At 41.8% G+C, this 22140-nt stretch overlaps 1 protein-coding gene across 1 annotated transcript in view; it reads right to left on the minus strand.

Moving 5' to 3' along the window:
• ARHGAP26 (Rho GTPase activating protein 26) overlaps window positions 1-22140 on the minus strand; it is a 422696-nt gene that overhangs the window by 14693 nt on the left and 385863 nt on the right. The window contains 1 exon segment of the mRNA XM_019424560.2: window positions 5371-5646. Within this exon segment, the coding sequence (XP_019280105.2) occupies window positions 5371-5646 (276 nt within the window).

Genomic DNA, 22140 nt, shown 5'->3' on the forward strand with positions numbered 1-22140 from the left:
GTGGTGGGGAAAGGGCTTCCTACTTGCTCTGGAGGACACTCCCAAAAGACCTTGTTGAAAATTGGCAATGCTCAGTGAGTCAAAAAGCAGAAATTCTAACTAAGCCATTTTTCGGCTCTAGGCCATGGGCTGACATTCGCTCTCCCAGATGTTACTTATTTCTCTCATTGGGCTGGTGGAGCAGGATTCCAGAGGTGGAACTCCCCGACCCCCGGGGTAGGGCAGGGAACAGACAAGGTGTGTGTGTGAGCAGTTACGTGAACGTGTGTGGGGAGTATGGAGAGGAAGAAGGGGGAGGGAACATGACATATATACGTGCATCAAAGTCACCGGGAAGCTCTTAACAAATGCAGACATCTGGATTCTATACCAACCTGCAGATATAAATATAGTCATCAGTATTTTTGAAAAGCTCTTCAAGTGACTCTAGTGTGCAAGAGAGCTGAGAACCACGGTTCCAGAACAGGAGTTGGCAAACTCTTGCTGTAAATGGCCTAGCAGTAAATATTCCAGTCTTTGTGGGCTGTATGGTCTCTGTTGCAATTACTCAGCTTTGCCTTGTGTCATAAAAACAGCCATGGACATTGTGTAAATGAATTCGTATGGCTGTGTTCCATCAAAATTTTACTTAGAAAAAACAGGTGGTAGGCTGGATTTCACTGAAGGGCCACGGATTCCTAATTCGTGTTCTGAAGAGTAAATTTTAAGAAGTGATAAATCCTATTACCACCTATCAATCCTTGCTTTGATATCCAGTAGTTCCAAATGATCAATGGACTTTTCAAGGGTCATAATAGAAATGACACTTAACAGTCAAAGTTAGCTCTTTATTTGCTAAAAGTAATCTCTTCTATCTCTAAGACCTCTGAAGAAGCACATTTAGGGGCTCCGGGGCAGAATAACAAAAGAACAAGTAGGTCCTCTGGGTTAAGCAACTATTCCAGGGATATAATATTTACTTTAGCTACATTTGACTAACAGAAAGCCTCCAGGAGTCAGTGGAGCCAAACACCCTGGGGCACACTGATTTCTAGTGGCCAAATGAGGTTTAGCTGAGGAAGGGCTGGTCTCAGGTAAGCCCAGACAACATCAGAAGAGGCAGAGGTCTTGGGTCATCATGGAATTGGTACTTCTGAGTCACCAAATCCATCCTCCCTTTGGAAAAGAGGAGCCATGGATGGATGGACACCTACACTAGGACCAGGCATCTAGAACTTCTAGTCTTGGCTCCATGAAAACTGAAGGAGATAGCTTAAAAGGTGTGTTGTGCACAAGGATCAGAATAAATGAGTATCCAGAATTTGTTGCTAGGCACAGTTTACTGTTCTTCTTCCTAGCCTTCTAGTAGCCCAGAGATGGCAGCCAGGTGGGAGAAAATTGGGAAATGGGGAGAAAATGAAGTGGGTCTATGTGGGATGAAGGAAAGAAGAGCCATCATAATTCATTAGTTTCAACTGGAAAACAGCTCTTCTGGGATAATTGTCATTAAAGTCAGAATGGAGTCTGGACAAGGGGCATCTTCTGTGATCTAAGTGAACCAAGTATGCATATTGTCAGCAAGGGCCAAACATCCATTGTGCAACTTTCCATGGAGGGGAAAAATGTTTGTTTTGGTCTTTGTTTTTGAGGCAGTGGGAGCTGAGAGGAGGAGTTGCCTGGTTGTAGAAAGTGATAAAACAGCCCAAACCCCATACTGGCAGGCAAGGAGAGCCAGGGAAGTGGAAGGAGATTCCGGTTGACATTAGCCAGAGTCACTATCCCTTAAGGACAGCGCAACAGGAGGTGGGTGAAGAACAGAGACTGGGGGCAAGAAAATCAAAGGCGAGGGAAAGATCATCTGAGGCAAGGCTCTTCCAGGGGATTCTCATAGAGGTTACTTATTAACTTCATTAAATAAAGGGAATGGGACAAAATGGGCAAACCAGGGAAGCCAACTGGGGTAATCTGGCAGAAGAGAGCAGAGGAAATGGTCTCAGGTGCTGAAGATTATTATTCAAAAGGAATAAATTTTCCACTAATGTTAAGCTTTGGGAACTGAATAAAGTGACAATGCAATAACCCATTAAAAATAAAAACAAAGATCAAGAAAGGGCCTTGCTTTTTTCTGAGATTAACAGTTGACTGACCATTTAGGAGAGGGTCTTTTCTTCTGAGATGTCCTCCCACTGCTGTCCCCGGGACTAGGGCCACCAAATAAAGGATAAGACACCCAGTTAAAAAACAACTTCAGATCAGTGGGAAATGCTCTTTTTAGCCTAAGTATGTCCCAAATAGTACATGGGACATACTTATCATAAGAAACAGCATTTGCTGTTTATCTATAATTCAAACATAATTGGATATTCTGTATTTTCATTTTATTTGCAAAACATTTGCCAAATCTGGCATCTCTGTCAGGGGGCAACTCTTATCTTTTTAAAAGTTGGTCAGCCCAACCAGTCCAGTGTCCTATGCCATATTCACTGTCAAAAGCCCCAGCAGTTTGCTTTAGGTAGAGTTCCTACCAAAACAGATCCAGTTGGCAGGAGGTTGTGTTTGTAGGCTTTGGCTCTAACTAAAAAAATAAAAACTCCCCACCAAGCACCTTTGGCTCTTGAGTTCCCTGTTCCCTGCGGTGCATCTCAACATTGGACACAGAGAGCCTGAGGTGTGTTCAGCTGCTCCTGTAACAGCGCCCTTCAGACCTCAGCTGGCCTTCAAGGGCATGAACAAGTTTGGAACCTTCTGCTAGTTCATTTTTAATTTTCGCCTCTGAGCATGGCACAAGGCCAGGAAAGCACTCAGAGGAGCTTCCCTCAAATGCCCTTGCAAACCTTGCAAAATGTCAAGCCACTCTCCATCAGATGACACTACAGGGAGGTGGGACCAGCTAGACTGGCAGGATGCAATAGCTTGATCATTTAGGCACAACTGCCAGAGGCTACTGTGTAAGTGGAAGTTATGGTTTAGGCACTAGAGATTTTGTAGGGGTGACAGGAAAGGGAAGTGTGAAGGGAATATGCCTCCAGTACCCTTCCTCTGCTGTGCTGTCAAAGGCCTCTTCCTTCCTGAGCTTCAAATTATATGCCTGGTGGAGGGGAGAGGGAGCCACTTCCAGAGGAGACATTGAAGAGAAGTTCATGGGACCACTTATTACATCTAATTAAGTAGTTATTTTCCAAGGGAAGGAAATCTGAAGCTTCACATTATGGAGGTGGGTGTGGGGGAAAGGCCCCAATGGACCTGAATGATAGGTGTACACCCCCATTTCTTGGCTGCATACCGCAATGGCAACTAAAGGATTTCAACCCTCTTGGCTAGTTCTGATGGGCTAGCTCCCAGTAGGGTCTCTATCAGTGCTCACCTCGGCACACATACTTAGCTCAGTGCCAGTCAATTCCAAGCCCTAGTCAGCCTTTCCTCTTTCAAAATGGCAGCTTCCTCAAGTGTTGTGGATTAAGATTGTCCAGATGGTGCTACTTTAATGGTGGCCAGAGTGGGCAGTGCTGAATAACCATGACCCCAAACACATCATGGTAGCAGATCCTATTGCCAATCTTGAAATACTTTGGGAGATGGAGAGGATTAGCTAAAGAAAAATACCTGGAAAATATGTTGGGTGATGGAAAGGAGTACAGAGGAACAGATATTGGACAGGCAACAGGCTGTTTCCCGAAACTCAGAGACACAAAAAGTAGACACTCCCAAAGTAGAGAATATGCCCACATTTTTAGCCAAATGATTCTATCATCCTGAGTCCCCCAGCCCATTCTGTTCAAAGGACCAATGTTTTCAAGGTTTTACTCCCCTTTGATCAAAACGAAGGAAGCATATTCTCCTAGTGACTGGGCCTATCCTATGAGTAGGGAGGCATATTGGAAGGTGACTGCCCCAGGTCTCTGTAGTTTGCTCTGGTTCAGGTCTTCATGGAGCAATCAGGCATCTAACCAGAAAGGTTATATCCATGCCATATCTCGTGTCCTAGAAAGTTAATGTCTCCCCAAGCGCCCAGAATATGTCTAAGAAATAATGAGGAAATAACTTAAGTTTCAGGAAAATATGATCTGAGTTTTAACCTTATTCCCAGGGTGAGGGTAAAAGAGTATATGGAAAAGCTATCTTTCCCACCTTCCAGTGCAAAGCTAGATAGAAAACCAAGAACAGCAGGCCAGGCTCCGGGGCTGGGAGTCGCATGGAACCTTAGGTTTGGGGGCACCCGTATGTTTGGAGGAAAGAGTGCTGGGTTGAGGACAAGAAGTCCTCTGGATGGGTGCTCATCCAGTCATGTGACTACGTAGTCACCTCCCTGTGCCTTAGTTTTCTTTCTCTGTAAGAGGTTTCAGGCCGTTTCTCCTTCCATCCTCAGATGGGGATAGCATGAAATAATAGATTGGCAAGTACATGGAGGAAAATAAATATATACATCTGTATATATAAATAGCATGGGTTTTCTTTTTTTTTTTTTAAGTGAGGCTAAGTGTTGTCAATTGTTTAAGCCTCTCTGCTGGACCCACCCCTCCAGGAAAAAACCAGATATGAGAAAAAAGATGGACAAGAAAATACCGCTAAGGCTCCAAATGCTTATGACGCTACGTAAGTAGGCTCTACATTTTGGTTGTCTGCAACCAGAGACTAAGTTTGAGAGAATATAGGCTTAGGATCTACATATCAGAGAGATCCTACAGGATCTTTATTCACTGATTCTTTTCCTGGATTTAAATAGCTTCTTTTCTCTAGAGAAGTATAAAGAATTAAGTCTGGATATTCTCAAACCAGGGAAGAGGAACTAGATCAACCCTCAGAAAGAGGTATTGCCTCTTCCCATGAACACTAAGGGTCCATGAGGCATGGAGATCCGAGCAGGCTGGGAGAATGCAGAGGGCAAGAGGCAGCCCTCGACGATTTAAAGAGCAATCACTTCCCATCTCCATCCTTTACTCTGTGTTACCTGCGTCTCTCTCCCACTTCTCTGGTCTCAGCAGCTAGGTATCACTGCTCATGGCCAATGGTCCAACCCCACAAATAAAAGTTGCCTTATGCTACCCGATAAACATAAGGGAAGAAAAGGCCAGTAAGTGCCTCAGCACTGTTCCCTCTGATATTATCTTATACCAAAGCACAGAGAGCCCATGATTCTGAGAACCATCCAAACAGGAGCCCGTTGAGGAGGCACTCTTTCCCCAAACTCCAGGCATCACGGATTAATTCAGAAACTGGAGGAAGGGTTCAGAAAGGCGTGGAAAATGCCATGCTGGTTCATGCACATGGTCCCTCCCAGCTTCAGTCTCTTAGGCTGGAATCAGAGGAGGGTAGAGGCTAGTCCCCCCCCACCACTGTCCCTGACCGGCTTTGGATAAACAGGAATGGATTGGTCATCATCCGTGATTTTACCTGGAGTCTTCACGAACCGCTTCTTCTGGCCTGTCAAAAAGCAAGTGCAGGTTTGGATGGCGGGGAACAAAGTTGACGAGGAGGCTGAACACTGCATGAAGAGAGGACCAAGCCAATGAGAGAACAACGGCAGCAACAGAAAACCAAACAAACCCTGCAACAGACCTGATGGGGGATGAGTCGCTGGACGTGGATGAGGTGGGCATAGGGCTGGATGGCGCCGAGAACATGGGCCAAGATGGCGAGAGGGGTGAAGTTGGGCTTGGATTCGGGGGGCTGCAAGACAGAACAACCAGAAAACTTGTCAGCACACAGGGAAACCACAATGGGAGCACGAGGTTCATGGGAGGCCAAATGATGGGGAGCTGGAGCAGAAGAGGGGCACCGAAGCCCAGGCTGTGTCATCAGCGCCAAGTCACAGGTCTCCAGACCTCTGCATCTTCCAAGCAGCGGCTCTTCTGCCGTTCCTTGGAGCATTACTGTGTCTCTCTGACCTGCAGAAATTCTTTCTAGGTCACAGGAGCATCTTCAGTGGTGTCCACTGTGCCCTTGCCCCCTGGTGGAAGACGCCCTGGGCCCACGTACGTGAGCTCCCACTCAGACCCTAGCACCAGCCTGTCTGGGGCGGGGCAAGCTTCTCAGAGGCCTTCAGCCTCCACTGCTATGTGAGTGGTTTTAAAGTTGTGGCTCAGCAAAAATGGCCATTTTTCTGGGCCACACGGGCCATTCAGCCAGGAAACAATTTCCTGTTTACATTTTTTAACTAAATGGGCTGTGTGCCACCAGAGACTTGGAAATCCACTGCATCAGAAAAACGATAGCACATGGAAGACGGGTCTGGACACACACCTCTCAGGAGAGGACATGTGATTTTAGGCAGCTCTGCAGTCCCCCTGGGGTTTGCTTTCCAGGCGTGCTCTCTCTTTTCATGGATTTTGGGAATTTTGATGCTCTAAGAAAAAGCCCCAGAAGGAAGGCAATGAAAACCTAAGGAACTGAAACCTTCAATCTGTCATTTTGTTCTTCGATGGGCAGCTGATCAAAAGCTTGGAGAGGAAATATTAAAATTACTAAAATACAGTTTGTGGATTTTAACTGGTCATGCTAGCTAGCCCTTTGACTTATTTCCACAAATTACACAAACAAACAAACAAACACACAGCTTTAGCAACTCTGTAAAATCGCATTAAGTCACAGAGAGCGCAAAGAGCAATGACTGAGAAAACAATGTGGAGATCACCCAGCCACAACACCACCTGCAGTAATGAGCCTCAGCCAATTGTTGGAATGTTCAGTCCAAGCACTTCAGAGAAGTGAAAATGACAGCAATCCAATTCCACTGGAACAGACTTTCTAAACATAGTGGGATTTAGCAAGAATGCATAAATGTCCTACTTAATGGGCCATTCTCAATTTAGACATGTGGCCCAATAATGGTCCTAAGTGCCTAGGGTTGCAACATACATTCTCATGGAAATACACAGTAAAAACTCATCACATGAGCTCACCAGAAATCCACAGACTCCTTGAATGAAACATTTATTTGATGCCATGATATGCATTATATTTCTAGAATATAAATTCCCCAAGGGCAGGGATTTTTGTCCATTTTATTTACTGTTCTACCTCCAATGCCTAAAATAGTGCCTGTAAGTATTCAAGAAATAATTACTGAGTGAGTACATTAATAAATCTCATTTAACTTACTCAACAAGCCAAGAGGCACAATACAATTCCTATTTTACAGATGTGGAAACTTGGGCCAATTTGAGGCTTGCCTGTAAGTGACAGGGCTGAGGTTCAGACCCCAATCCTCTGGCTTTAAGCCCTGGGTTCTGGCCACCACAGTGTACTGCCTCTGGGGTAGCAGGACTTACTATGTTCCTTTATGCTATGCCAAGCTTCTTTATAGACCCAGCCATAGCACTAGAAGCCTTCTTAACCACTGATTTATGAGTTTCCTTTAGATGCCTGCCACATTTGCAAAGGAAAATGGAAATGGAGCAACAGATTCAATAAGACTCAACACATTGTAAATTCCCCAATTCTGCCTCCAGTCTTCTCTTTGGTAGATTCACATAGCAGATGGAATTCATATAATGCAAGAGATTAAATTTGAAGAGTATGGCTTGTTTCTCTTTTTCTCAATTAATCCGGCAAAAACAAGTTACTGAGCACACAGCACAATCAAATACAGCAAATGGAATACAACTTAGCACCTGCCAAGGTCCTTAACTTCAAGAGTTCACGATGTATTTGACAAGATGGGATAGGCTTAAAAACAACTCTACTATAACACAGTAAGATTTGTCAGCTGAGGGATAAGTTACTATCTTGTCAGTTTAATACCTGTTCCCACTTCACTCTGTCTTGAGTCCTGGGAAAAAGTGTGGCCTCCTTTTGACTGTCTAGTCCTCACTTTCTTCTATAGTTACAGCTGGTAAGTAAGCAAGGCCTTGCCTTCTCAGGCCTCTCCCCACAACACTCCTCCCTCAGTAATGACCTAGTAGGCAAGGCCTGGCCATGACTTCTAAACTGCAACCAAACCCAGGAACCCGAGCTCTGACCAGGAACAATTTGCAGGTTCAAGAGAGCAAGCAGCCCAGGCCCAGAGGCCTGCACTCATCTGTTCTCTGGTTAGTGGTCAGCACAGGATAATTAAAAAGTTCTTAAGACTTTTTTGTTTGTTTTCTTTTTTTGTTTTCAGTGGCTTTTATATGGAGGAAACACCTCCAGCTTCCTATCTCATTTGTACAAGAATTATGCCTTTGGCTAAAGGCATCGTTAGGGACATACTCTATGAACACAATGTGGGTTCTGAATGTTTTTTCACATCCTTGCATATCCAAGTGGTTCTTGGCCAGTAGTACATGGCTGAAATTATCTGGGGGTGTGGCTGGAATGCAGGGTGTTTGAAACCATTACAAGAACTTACTCTTCAATCCCCCTGTCAATTACTGTAGTACAGACTACCATTTTTACAGCTAACAGAATTTCATTTGTTTGCTTCTGTTTTACTCATAGCAACATTTATTTATTTGCTATAAAATGACCACAATTTAAAATTTATGACTACTGTATTTTAGCATAACAATAGAATGCACACTCCATAGTACTCTGATTTTTTAAACTACTGATGGAATTATGCTGTTTGCTTAGTGTTTCAGAATCATGTCAATAAAACTCATGATCTCAACAATGTTATAGAACATTTATTTATGTATATATATAGAATGATGGATGCCGGGGCACCTGAGTGGCTCAGTCAGCTAAGCATCCAACTTTGACTCAGGTCATGATCTGCGGTTTGTGAGTTCGAGCCCCGCATCAGTCTCTGGGCTGACCCCTCAGAGCCTGGAACCTGTTTCGGATTCTGTGTCTCCCTCTCTCTCTGCCCCTCCCCCACTCACTCTGTCTCTCTCTCTCTCTCTCTCTCAAAAATCAACATTAAAAAATTTTATATAATGATGGATGCCTATAGCAAAAGGATATCAATAATATATAAGTATTCCTCCAAGAAGCAGACAGCACATGATATTTTAGTTGTGAGACATCTCAGAGAACATATACATGGGAAATACGATGCCCAGAGATAATGATAATGGCCAAGACTTTATGCATAATCGTACATACCCCTTTCACTGCACAAGTGTCTGGCTACATTTACTGAAAAATGACAACAGCAGGCAAAAAATCTCACCCCTAAAAAACCTAAACAAAACACACAAACAACAAATGGTCAGTTTTGCTATTGGCTCTGAAGCTTCTATGAAATTCTCACTTTTCCCACTGAGGCCAAAAATAACAAATGACTGACATTAGGATAGGAGAAAATAATTTTACAACTACAATCTTAGCAGGTGAGTCCCTAAGTCCTCTCTATTACCCTCACAGTCAAGCTGGGAGTATCTGCACATTTTTCACTCCTGGGGTTCCCTCCATTAAGGCCCAACTGTAGCAATGACAAGAGCTGAAACTTTAGCTTGGAAGGAACATTTGCTGGTCTAGTTTGGATTAAACCTTCTGGAAGGCTTGCATCGGCTTTAGTTAGCTGGTCCACGGTGTCCTCAAAAGGAGTCACAGAGTCCCAGTAAGTCCTGTTGACACTCACTGGACAGTGAAGAAAGAACAGATTAGGAAGATAAGGCTCAAAGGCCTGGCAGCATGTTGGGTTGTGGCAGGTAGTTCAAGTCCACTGTGTGGCATTATCATCAGCTTGACACCCTCCAGTGGTGACTCACTTGAATGATGGAACGTCTGGTGTACCAGCCAGGGCATGCTTGCCTAGTGACTATGGACAGGGCTGCTCCCAATGTCATTATGGATGTGGCAGACCCAGTCGGGTCTCTACTCTATGGCTATTAAAACCCGAACCAGTACAAGAAGAGCAGTAAGCTGACCATTCAGAAGAAAATGATCTTTTTAAAATTCTGATACTCAAAATCACAGATGGCCTTGTAGAAAATTGGCCAACACCAAAGAGCAAGAAAAAGCAATAAAATCGTAATTTGTACCACTAACAGTCACCGTTACTATCTTGGCATATCTCCTTATTTTGGCGGGAGTGGGGGGGGGGGGTGGAATACTACTACACACATAGTAGCCTGTTGTTGTTTTTTCACTTAATAAAACATTTTCGAATGTCATTAAATAGCCTTTGCTACCATATTCTTAAAATGGCTACAGACTATTCTCTTGTATGGTATACCCTGATTTATGCAACCTTTCCTTATTGTGTATATTCAGATCATTATCCCCCTATAGCTATTATAAATAGTAGTGCAACTTACATCCTTGTTGAGGATCATTGACTGTATTTGTTTCCTTAGCATAAATTCTTGGAAGTTAAATTAGTGGGTCAAAGGCTAGAAGTCTTTTTTTAAGGGTCCTGATACAACCTAGAAAATAGCTTTGGAGAAGAGTTCTGCTGAATTGCATTCTCACCAATAGTGCATGGAGGGGATGCCCCTTCCCTCTCACCATTGCCCCACCAACATGGAGCATCATCATTAAAAAAAATTAGATAGCCTTTTTTTCCCCCCATTTGGAAAAGGTTACCTTGGGCTCTCTTCTTTCCTAGTATTTCCAGGGACCTTAAAAATGAATACAATTCCCTCCTCTTGTTCCATCTGGAAGCAATGTTTAACTTTCCAAAGGGCATTCTGCCAAGAAGGCAGTGTAGGGAAGGACACAGGCAGATAGAGAAGTGAAACCTGAGAAGTCAGAGCCCTGGTCACATGGTGTGGCTCATCGTAGAAACACTGGGAGTGGTGGACGGTCAGCCTGTCCCAGAACTCTCTAAGACAGGACTAGACGTACACAAGAGTATCCAGACAGTCTTCTGCCAGGTGTACTATGAAGAAGTCAAAACAATGGCATCTGCTCCTCTCTGCCAGGCACTGGATTGTGATCTACAGCCCTGGTTCCCAGTCAAGGATCTCGGGCCTGGGTGACGTCTGTGAGATCACTGGCCCAGGGCTGACTTTCATATGCCATCACCCCTCCCTTCCCAGTTAGGTCTAGAATAGGAAGGTTCTATTAAATCCAAGGGGGACTCCTTGTCTTCCCTTCCCGCCACTCTTCCTCCTATAATGAGAAGAGAAAATTCCATGGAAACCTGTAAAATCCTATTTAATCTAATCCCAAATCAGTGAGTTCTTCTTCCTTGGAAAATATTCCCTTATGTCTTGATTTAAGGCACCATAAAAAAAAAAAAAAAAAAAAAAGAAGGGAAATCAAATGTTAGTCAAGAAGAGAGGGCCAAAAGGAATACTGAGAAACTGGATAGTGAATTACAGCAAGAGACACAAAAATGATTTTCATTTGTAAAAAATTGACTACATATTCTTTTATGTCTGCTGAAGCTTTTACAACACAGAAATCCTACATACGTCCCAACCTCCTGAGTTTTTTCAGTATGTGCTTCACAACCTAACAAGAGGAAAATGCCACATGCCCCGGAGTCGCACCATTCTGTATTCTTTTGACTTTTACCAGCATGCCTAGTGTTTACAGATTCTTGCCCTCAGCTAATACATTTTAATGTACATCTTTGTTCCGGCAATGACAGAGTCCTGATTCTTATTTTAAATGAGACAAAATGGTGCAATTCCCTTAAGGCCTTAGAAATTATAGGCAATTACTTTTCAAATAGTTCTTAAATAATTTTCTTTTAAAATAGTTCAACTTATCTACAGTGTAGTGGTTCTGTTTATTGGCTTTCAAAAACATTTCTGAAGTATACATTTCAAGCAGATTTTAAACTCAGATGGAGTGTGGTGGAATGGCAAATAATTCCATGATTTAAACAAAATTCATAATCTTAGGATAGGGCATCTGTCATCCTGAAGGTTCTCCAAGTCAATAATTTGAAATGTTTCATGTAGAATAATACAGAAATATGAGGTAGATGGGAAAACTCTGGATTGGAAGTAAAGATGTCTGGACAAAGGTCCCAGTTCAATTGCTCAATGGACAGTAAAAAATCTCAAGGGACAGGATGAGCAAGGACAGTTAAAAGCACCAAATGTCTTCACGGTGCTCTATGGTACACAATACTGGATGAGCATAGCATTCTTTTCTGTTAAACCTGAGTGCAGCCCTACAGGCTTTTTCGATACCACATTTCAGGTGCATAAAAATTGGTTCTTATATATTTACTCTCTTTCAACTAGAAAAAAGGTCACAATTTATGAAGTTATTTGTAAAGGAAGGTTGAAGCATTTGGGGGCACTACCAAGAATGTACAGTATATGGTAACATGTGCTGTTTCAAAAGATTTAAATAGTTGTCAAGAAATCTCCAAACCTCCTGACTATCTTAAATTGAGTGCGTACAATTGCCATTCTCTATATAATGAAGACATTCCCAAAGCAAATGTATTCTTTTAAAAAGGGAAGGAAACCAACAGTACTGCCAGGTTCAATCTTCTACTGTCCTGAGGCATAACTTACGGCCACCATTCTAATGCTAGGGAGGTTCAAACACTCTTCTTAAAAGAAATCTGCAAGCAAGAAACTTTACCTCAGGGCATTGAGAATGGGAAACTAGGTACACAGGCATGGATTTGACATTCACTTTTTTATTTTATTTATAGTGTTTTAATTTTTTTTATCATGAGTCTGTATTATTTTGTATTAGTGGAAAGCACTCGTCATTAAATGATGTTGGTTTAAATGGGTATCTATATGGAAAAAGTAACACTTAACTTCTCCTTCATACCATACCTAACAAATAAATGATTTCTAGGCAGATTATAGATCTGAATGCTCAAGGCAAACAATAAAGGAATAACTGGGAACGTGAGGTTGGAACGTTATGCAACAGGGCATAAAAAGCACTAATCTTAAGGAAAACACATATATATCTGACTACATTAAAATTAATAAATTTTATTTATCAAAAGACAACACTAAAAGAGAGTAAAAAGACAGCCTACAATATATAAATAGAGCAGTCATAACCAGACTATACAAAGAACTCCTAATGATCAGAAGGAAAAAGACAGACAACCAAGTAGGAGATGGGCAAGCAACTTGAACAGGGACTTAAGAAGAGAAAATGCAAAAGAACAAGTAAGTGCTTAACCTTGCTGTAGTACAGGAAATGTAGATTAAAACCATAATGAAGTAGTTCTGCGCAAATAACAGAATGACTAAACAGCTAACATCAAAATGCTGAAAATGCCAAGTGTTTGCAAGATGTGCAATGTCAGAACTCTACTACTTTGCTGGAGGAGGGATGTCAATTGCTATGCCAATTTTGTACAGTTTGACTTCATCTGGCAAAGGTGAAGATATCATTCTCTATGATTCAGCAGTTCCATTCCCAGACATACACTCTCAAGCATGGTGTACACATGTGTCTCAGAAGAGATACATACAAATGTATACAGCAAATTATTTATAAAAGCAAAAACAGGAAACCCAGAAGTTCAGTAAAAGAAGAATGGAGAAATAATTTTAGTATGTTAATACAATGGTAAACTCTACTATAATGAAAATAAATAATGACTAATTTTAATAAAGTAGGGACTCTTAAAACCACTGAACAAAGGAAGCCAGCTTAATAAAACAAAATATTATATTTTATGGATGCATACAGTTGATCATTACTTGTAGATTCTGTGTTTGTGAATTCACTTACTTGCTAAAATGTATTTGTAACCTCAGAATCAATATTCATGGTTTTTTCATGGTCGCTTGTGGACACATGCAGAGCAACCAAAGACTTGGGTCACTCTGAAGCATCTAATTTGCACAACGCCATCTGAGGTGGAAGAAAGGGATGGTCTGGCCTTCTTGTTTCAGTCCTCCAGAGTTTCTAAGGACAAGAAGATGTGCCTTATGGAGAAAACATGTATTTAATAAGCTTTGTTTAGGCATGATTTACAGTGCTGTTGGTCATGAATTCAATGGTAATCAATCAACAATAATAGTAATAAGGTATACTAATTAGTTGACAAAAATATGGTAACTAGAGACTCAGAGGAGCCTAACCCTGTACTTCCCCAACTAGCAGTATCCCCAGTGGTTCATTATTTGCTAACTCAGTGTTTGTATTGACTTTATTTGAACATAGCTACTGGACATAGCAAGACTCTGTATTTAAGAGATAAAAATATAAATAAAAACATGGAGATGATTACTGTAAACATCCAATTAGTGGTTCCTTTTGCTGTGGGGAGAGGGAAGGAGAAAGCAAGAGATGCAGACAACTCTGGGGTCTTGGCAGGATTGTACTTTTTTTAAAAAATTTTTTAACGTTTATTCATTTTTGAGAGACAGAGCACGAGTGGGAGAGGGGCAGAAAGAGAGGGAGACACAGAATCTGAAGCAGGCTCCAGACTGAGCTGTCAGCACAGAGCCCGACGTGGGGTTCAATCTCATGACACAAGATCATGACCTGAGCCAAAGTTGGATGCTTACCCGACTGAGCCACCCAGGCACCCATAGAATTGTACTTCTTAACCTCAGTGGTGGTTATGTGGGTGTTTGCTAAATGATAATTTGTTAAGCTGTACAATCACATTTCATGCACTTTTTTATAATAAAAAACGTGTGCAAACCAATCTTAAAACATACTCACAGACAGTAAGTATATCAACATTCTCTGGGTGATGAGGATAAAGGTAATTTTTATTTTGGGGGCTTTCAAAATACCTCCCACGTTTCCTATAATTAAAAGGTAACGTTTATAACCAAAAACCAAAGATCACTAGTAAAAATAATCTCCCTAATCATACAAATGGCTACATTTAATCTCTGGAGGAGGGATGTTTCATAGAGGTAAAATGACAGTTCCATCCTTTTTGCACCAATCTGTGGTTTGGGTTGCATAATGCAGTTGGCAGCTCCCAACTATTGGGCTGTTTCTCTTCTTTTTCAGTCAAATACAATCAGTGCGTATTTACTAAGCACCCTCCATAGGCAAGAACTAATTTTTCCATCCTGCTCTCCTCATTGAGAAATGACGTTGACTCCTCCAGGGACATTTTTATTTTGGTAAAGTTATTACAGTAAATCAGTGGTGTCTTCCTTTCACCCGGGCATGGGGAAGTGGAATAGGACATTGTCCAGTGTCACATTCTGAGTAAGCTGGAAAACATGTTAACAACACTGGCTGAAAGTCACTGGCCATGTCGCATGCTTTTCTATATGGTCTACTTTTAGGGAATATTTCCTGTTTGGACTAGAGGGAGAAAGAGAAGAGAAAAGGATTTACTAAGAATCTAAATGTCCACCGCTGAAAACAAGGGAGGGTCCAAAATTAGCAGTGGTGGCCCAGGATACTTCAGCTTAAAAGTAACCCTGGGGAAAGGAGATTCCTTGAATAAGAAAGCCAACTTACCATGTTCCTAACTCTCAGCAGTAGAAAAAACACTTCGGCTAAGGATAATATTCAGGACGATTAAGTTAAACTCCTGCAAGCCTCCAAACCTTGGTCCAGATACACAAGAGGAATACGAGGCCTAGAGAGAAGCAGACACCAACTTCGGGGGAAAGGCCAACCGTCTGACTCTCCTTTTCTCCTCCCAAGCAAATAGCTGACTTCCCTCTAATTCTAGTGTTGATTCAATACTCTAAACACTTGCAAAACTGTTTCTGATTTGATTTCAATTCACTCAAACATCTTCTCTACTCCATTTGTATCTTCCATGCACAGCCTTGCACCTTCAGTGAGACCATGCATGCAACCTGCATTCTTGCCTGGACCATGTTCTGTTTCTACAAAGCCTGGCTCACGCTGAACAGTGAAGGAATACAATCTCACTAAGGCTGCACAGTGGTTTCTGCCCCTTGTTCATCTGGTGCTGAGGAGCTTATTGACTCGACTGGAAAAAACTTTAAATGATTTTCCAGCAAAGTCACCCTTTCCAGTGGAAAAAAAAGGTTTTAACATCTGTGAATAAAAACAAACTGAAGGAAAATGATTTTTATATTCTGCTCTAGTTCTTACATTCCAAAACGAAACACCCACTGAGCTGTCAATGAAAAGAGACACAGCAAAACACCATTAATTCTGATCTCACAAAATTAAAATGTAAATGTATATATATGTGTGTATGTGTGTGTGTATTTATTAAAAAATATGAGGCAGATCCAAATTACTTTGGACAATCTTTGGCAAATTTACAATGTAAACAAGATTTTCAACATAGGTATTTAACTTAAAAGGACCATTCTTGGTGATCATTTCAAAATGCACATCTGATCCTGTTATTTATCTGCTCAAAACACTTCAATATTTTCCCTTTCCTCTGAGGATGGAGACCAAAGCCATCTCACCTAGACTATGATAAGAATCTCTAGCCTAGTTTCTTTACCTTTTACCATTCCGGTCGGTTCCACGGCAGGTTTTAAGTACACAAATGTCCTGAGCACACGGGTCAATAAATATGTGTTGAATTTGGAATGAAGAGCAATTTCCTCCTCAAAAACTTCCAACTACCTACTGCAATAGAGTAAATTATTCACTCTGGTAGAGTGAAAGATGTAGTTACAGTCTACTCCTGGCCACTAGTTTTCCCACTCCCCTTCGTCTGTGCCACCCCAAGTGATCCAGGTGGAGCCAGTGTCCCACTGATTTCATCACAGGGGCAGGCATGTGATTGGGGCTGGCTGGAAACAGTGCCGCCCTTCATATGGCCACAGTGGCTGGGTCAAGGGTGGCCGTATAACTGATCACAGTTTTTCCCTGGGGTCTGACATACAAATGCTGTTTTTTTTCTGGAAGCAAAAGCTGAATGTATTGGCTTAGTGTGACCAGAGATCTTTTTTCCCATTACATGGCAAACATCTGTCGGCAAATGAAGTTTAAAAAAAAAAAGGCAGGAAGAAGAGCCAAGCAAAATAATAATTTGGGTTCCTGGGTCCAATTGTGCTCGAGGTTAGATCCACCCTGAGATTTCCTAAAATTGTAAGTTTTTAACTTCCACTTTTTCATTAAGCTAGTTAGGTTTCTGTCATTTGAAGGTCTTTCACAATAAAGCCCTGATGCTCTTCCTAATCTACCTTACTTGCCCTCATGCTCCCAGAGCTTTCCAGATGAGTAAGATTTTTCTTAAAGGGTCACATAATAAATATTGTAGACTCTGGACCAAGAGGCAAAATTGAGGGGATTAGGTAGTTACTTATGTAACCATGTAAAATATAACAGCTTAAAAACGTAAAAACCATTCTTGGGGCGCCTGGGTGGCTCAGTCGAGCGTCCGACTTCGGCTCAGGTCATGATCTCGCAGTCTGTGAGTTCGAGCCTCACGTCGGGCTCTGTGCTGACAGCTCAGAGCCTGGGGCCTGCTTCAGATTCTGTGTCTCCCTCTCTCTCTCTACCCCTCCCCTGCTCATGCTCTGTCTCTCTCTCTCTCTGTCAAAAATAAACATAAAAATTTTTTTTAAAAATGTAAAAACCATTCTTATCTCATGAACCAAAAAACAAAAACAAAACAAAAACAAAATCAACAGGCAGCTGGCTGGATGAGGCCCACCCATGGGTCTTAGTTCTCCAACTGGTGTTGTAGCCAAACTGGTTTATGTGTGCCATAAACTTGTGCTTTCAGCTTTCTATCACCATGATCTTTGCTGATGCTGTTTTTCCCTCCTGGAATGTCTCTTCCCTTGCCCCTAATCAATGCTTACCCACCATTCAAAGCCCATTTTCCATGTGAATTCCTACATGAGGCTTCTCTGGCATCATACTAAGTTCTGTATTTCTCCTCTGAATCCTCAAGAAGTAATATTTCCCTTCTGGTCTTGACCCTACCTTGCATGGTAGTTATGGCACACTATGAATGCTCCCTAAGTTTCTTTGGAATTGACAATATATAAAGGCTGCGTTAAATAAATACTCCATAGAATCGAAGTACTTAGTGAAAAGAAAGGAAATATGGATCTACCAGAAGTCAAACATAAGACCTTGGTAGTCAGGGAATTTCTAAGTCAGAATTATCCGATACCATGTAAGTGGTTCTCAATCTCGTGTTGTCAGCACAGCTCTGCACATAGCCCCTTGTTTGCTTGCCTAGGATGGCTGCGCCTGACAAGTACGACCGAAGGGGGGTTTCACACATTCTGTTTCTGGTGGGGAGGGACACAGGCACACTGGTCTATGTTGATGGACTCCTGCGTTTCTGCATCAAACCTGATAAAACCTCAGGGGTGCCTGGAAGGCTTAGTTGGTTAAGTGTCCGACTCTTAGTTTCAGCTCAGGTCATGGTCTCATGGTTTGTGGGTTTGAGCCCCACATTGGGTTCGGTGCTGATAGCACAGAGCCTGCTTGTGATTCTCTCCCCCTACCCCCTCTGCCCCTTCCCTGCTTTCTCTATCTGAAAATAAATAAATGCTCTTTAAGAAAAAAAGAAAGAGATGATAAAAACTCAACACTGCTAAAATGAAGAAAAAAGTTCAACCAGGCACCATTTAAAACTTTCAGGTATTTTCAGTGCCACAAGTCTCAAAGTTTGGAAATTTTTTTTCTTGGCTATATTTGCATTTCCTCTGTAAAACTGTAGCATATATTTTCCAAAGACCTATTTATTTAGTTATTCTGAAGAGTGAAATTAATTAACACAAAACTTGTATGTCCATTCCAGGCAAGGTTTTGATGGTTACTTAATATTTTTGCCTCTTACTTTTGACATCACTTGTCAAAACTATCGTCACCAACATGTCAACATTTACTCATTGTGTTTAGTATTCTTAGGTGAAGAGGATATAAAAAATAACTTTATCGAGGTATAATTTACATCATATCATGTTCACCCATTTTAAGCATACAACATTGATAGAGTTGAGTAGTTATCACCCATAATCTAGTTTTAAAATGTTTCTGTCAGCCCCAAAAGGTCCCTCCTGCCACTTGCACTGAAGCCGTGCTCACATTACCAGCCATAGGCAACCACTGATCTATTTTCTATCTCTAGAGATTTGCCTTTTCTGGACATGTCACAAAAGTGGCATCACACAATGTGTCACCTTTTGTGTCTGATTTATTTCTCTTTCTTCACCGGTTTATAGTGGACCAACAGCTTTCAAAGGGAAGGTGAAAATGAAGGTGGGGAAAAATGATGAGTTCTAACTGGCACTGAATACTTACTACGTATCAGTCATTCTGCCAATCTTTTCAGATGTATCATCTTAATTTTTCCAAACAACTGCAGGGATAGCTATTATTATTCCCATTTTTCAGGTGAGAAAACAGAAGATCATAAAGTTTAAGTATTTTTGCTGCTTAAAGCCAACTGGTTAGTATGTGAGAAGCTGGGATTTAAAACTGGACCTCTTAGGCTACACCATATGCCCTCTTTACAAAAACAAAACAAAAAATCTTAAAATCAAACCACGTGAGATTTTTTCCTTTAAAAATATGAGTTTCCAGGGGCACCTGGGTGCCTCAGTCAGTTTAAAGTCCATCTTCAGCTCAGGCCATGATCTCATGGTTTGTGACTTTGAGCCCCGCATTGGGCTCTGTGCTGACAGTTTAGAGCCTGGAGCCTGCTTCGGATTCTGCGTCTCCCTCTCTCTCTGCCCCTTCCCTGCTCGTGCTCTCTCTTTCTCTCTCAAAAATAAACATTCAAAAAAACTTTTAAAAAATATATGAGTTTCCAGATCATAGGAGAACTGAATGTATAGTTTATTGTGCCAGGTAAAAATGCTTTGAGGGCACCTAGAAGGAAAGGCTCGCTATGGTGAAGGTTCTCAGTGCATCCAGCCTCCATGGGGCACAGAACCTCCCTGCTGCGTGCCAGACACACTGCACCTGCTGCTCACGTAAACTGGAAGTGCCCTGCTTCTTGCAGCCTTGCTCATAATATGTGCTCCTGTCCTCAATCTATGAAGCCTTTTTGCTCTATTTAGAAAGCATGTGTTGGAAGACATGAAAAATAATATATATTTAAGGCTGTTTATGAGCAAGTTTCCTCAAAAAGCTTCAGAAGCTGGTCCACTTGTGCCATCTGTTAGAAGAGAAACCAGAAACCACCTGTCTGCCTGCTTGAGCTCTGCTCTTATCAAGGAAGTTGTAATTACCTCTTTGGTGAAGGATTTGAATCATTACAGTAAATCCCTTATTCAGCACATATTGTATTAGGAAGGCATTCTGACCCTAAAAACTAGGGCTTTGCTTCTCTCATCCTGCAAAGATGCAATACAACCTCATCTATATGGAGCCTAGCCGAGTGAGCTGTGCCTTGGCTTTGCTTATTACTCAGAAGTAAATATTTACTGAGCAAATATCTACTGTGCACCTACTACATGGCTGATGCTGTTGCAAGCCCTGAGAAGGCAGTGGGAAGCACATGGAGTGAGTCTGCTACTCTCAAGCAGCTTACAGTGAAATACTGTGCACTGCAAGGCAGGGTGGGACAGCACAAGATGTGTGGGGAAAAGGTACCAAAGCTTCTAGATGCATTTTTTTTCTTATCCGTTCCTTGCAAGATTTGCATTTTATATATATTTTCTGATGCATGTAATATAACAATTAGGAAGGTGAGTATGTAATTTATAAATAAGTAAATAAAAATAATGAATACATATTGGAGGTATGCACGCCCCAAATATTTTTTCTGATTATGTGTTGATGGTTTTAGTGAGCAAAATAGTTTCTAGGAAACAGTGTTCCTGTGTGTGTAAGAGACAGTAAATAAGCCAACAAGCAAATAAGACATTTCAGCTGGTATGAAGAGCTATGAAGCTAATAAAAGTGAACGCAGTATACAGGCGAGCTCCCAGGGAAATGGTGGTGTGTGGGGGGGTGTGGATTGGGATTCTGTGTGGACAGGCCGCTTCTCTCAACATCTGAGGGGAGGCCTCCGCAAACAGAGAGTTGAGGGCTCGTTCTCTTCAACACAAGTACTTCTTTTTATTTTAACCATCTGGGATTCGAACAAAACCCAAGCCCCATTTCTTCCTAAATGCCCTCACAATCTCTCTGCCTGATAGGAAGGCTTTTTCCCAGAATTCTATGTGAACTTAATGGAAATGGTCCTATTTTAAAAGACAGAACTATCGAGAGAAGATCGGTAATCAATGTTGGCTGGGGCTGTAGCAGTTCCCAGTAGTGGCTGGTAACAGCAAAACATACTTTTCCTGCAAGAAATTGTTTCCTGGTACAGCTAAAAAGTCATTCTGTTTGGGGAAACAAATGTTCCCCTTTTCAACGAAGTCTCTATGTGCCCTAAAAAAAGTATGCGGCTTGTTCCTTGTTGGAAGAAAGGAATTATATAAGCTCCAAACAAACCAACAGCCTAGAGACTTCCTTTCCTTTGGGAGAGACGCCATGTCTTGATGGTGCTACAGGACCAAGCACGAGATGAGACACTCTGGGTTATCACATCTTCTTCGTTCAGGTCCTTCTGACGTTCACTATCTGAGGTAGAACACTTCTGAAGATGTAACCACTTTTTGTGCATATAGTTATATGAATCCACTTACAAAGTTATTTGTGGTATTAGTATTACAAGCCCATTCAGTTCCCTTTGGAAATCACCAATCTATGTTTTCAAACATACCCGCCTGAAACATGAAGGCAAGCCTTCCATGATGCCCACACCAAATCTGCATCAGTTCTTGCGGAAATGACACATTGAGTACACTTAAACTTTCTGTCATTCTCCCAGAAAACTATGGAAAGGAGACTCTCCTCAAGAATACTGAAGGAAGACACTTCAAATCATAATTTTGCGTGTAATAAAACGAAAAGAAATAACAAGTATTTTCCAAAGTGAAAAGCCCTCACGCCATCAAGTAAACGCCTGAACTGGGAAATAAAAATCTCTGTATTTTTTTGAAGTTTATTTATTTTGAGAGACAGTGAGAGAGTGCATGTGTGTGTGTGAGCAGGGGAGGGGCAGAGAGAGAGGAGATGGTGAAGCCCAGGTAGGCTCTGTGCTGTCAGTGCAAAGCCCCATGTGGGGCTTGATCCTACAAGCTGTGATATCATGAGCGGAGCCAAAATCAAGAGTCAGATGCTTAACCAACTGAGCCACACAGGTGCCCCTAAAAATCTGTTTTTAAGATGCTGTCCCCATTTCCCCCAACCCCAGCCCTGTGGTTCTGATAAGCAAGCAGAGATGGGAACCACTGATTCCTGGTTTCTACATTGCTCTGTGTCAGCTGTGCAAATTACTGGGAAATGTGGACACCCAAGGGGCTTAGTACCAAAACACCTTTGTGATTATTTTATTCATCCAGAAGATTTGACTTACTCTCATGGATTTCATTACATTTGGCCCCACAAACGTGTAAACTAATCTACCGAATTAACAAACTCCCA

Source organism: Panthera pardus, unplaced genomic scaffold, assembly GCF_024362965.1.
Source record: "Panthera pardus isolate Hobbes unplaced genomic scaffold, ASM2436296v1 HiC_scaffold_2, whole genome shotgun sequence".
Lineage (NCBI taxonomy): Eukaryota > Metazoa > Chordata > Mammalia > Carnivora > Felidae > Panthera > Panthera pardus.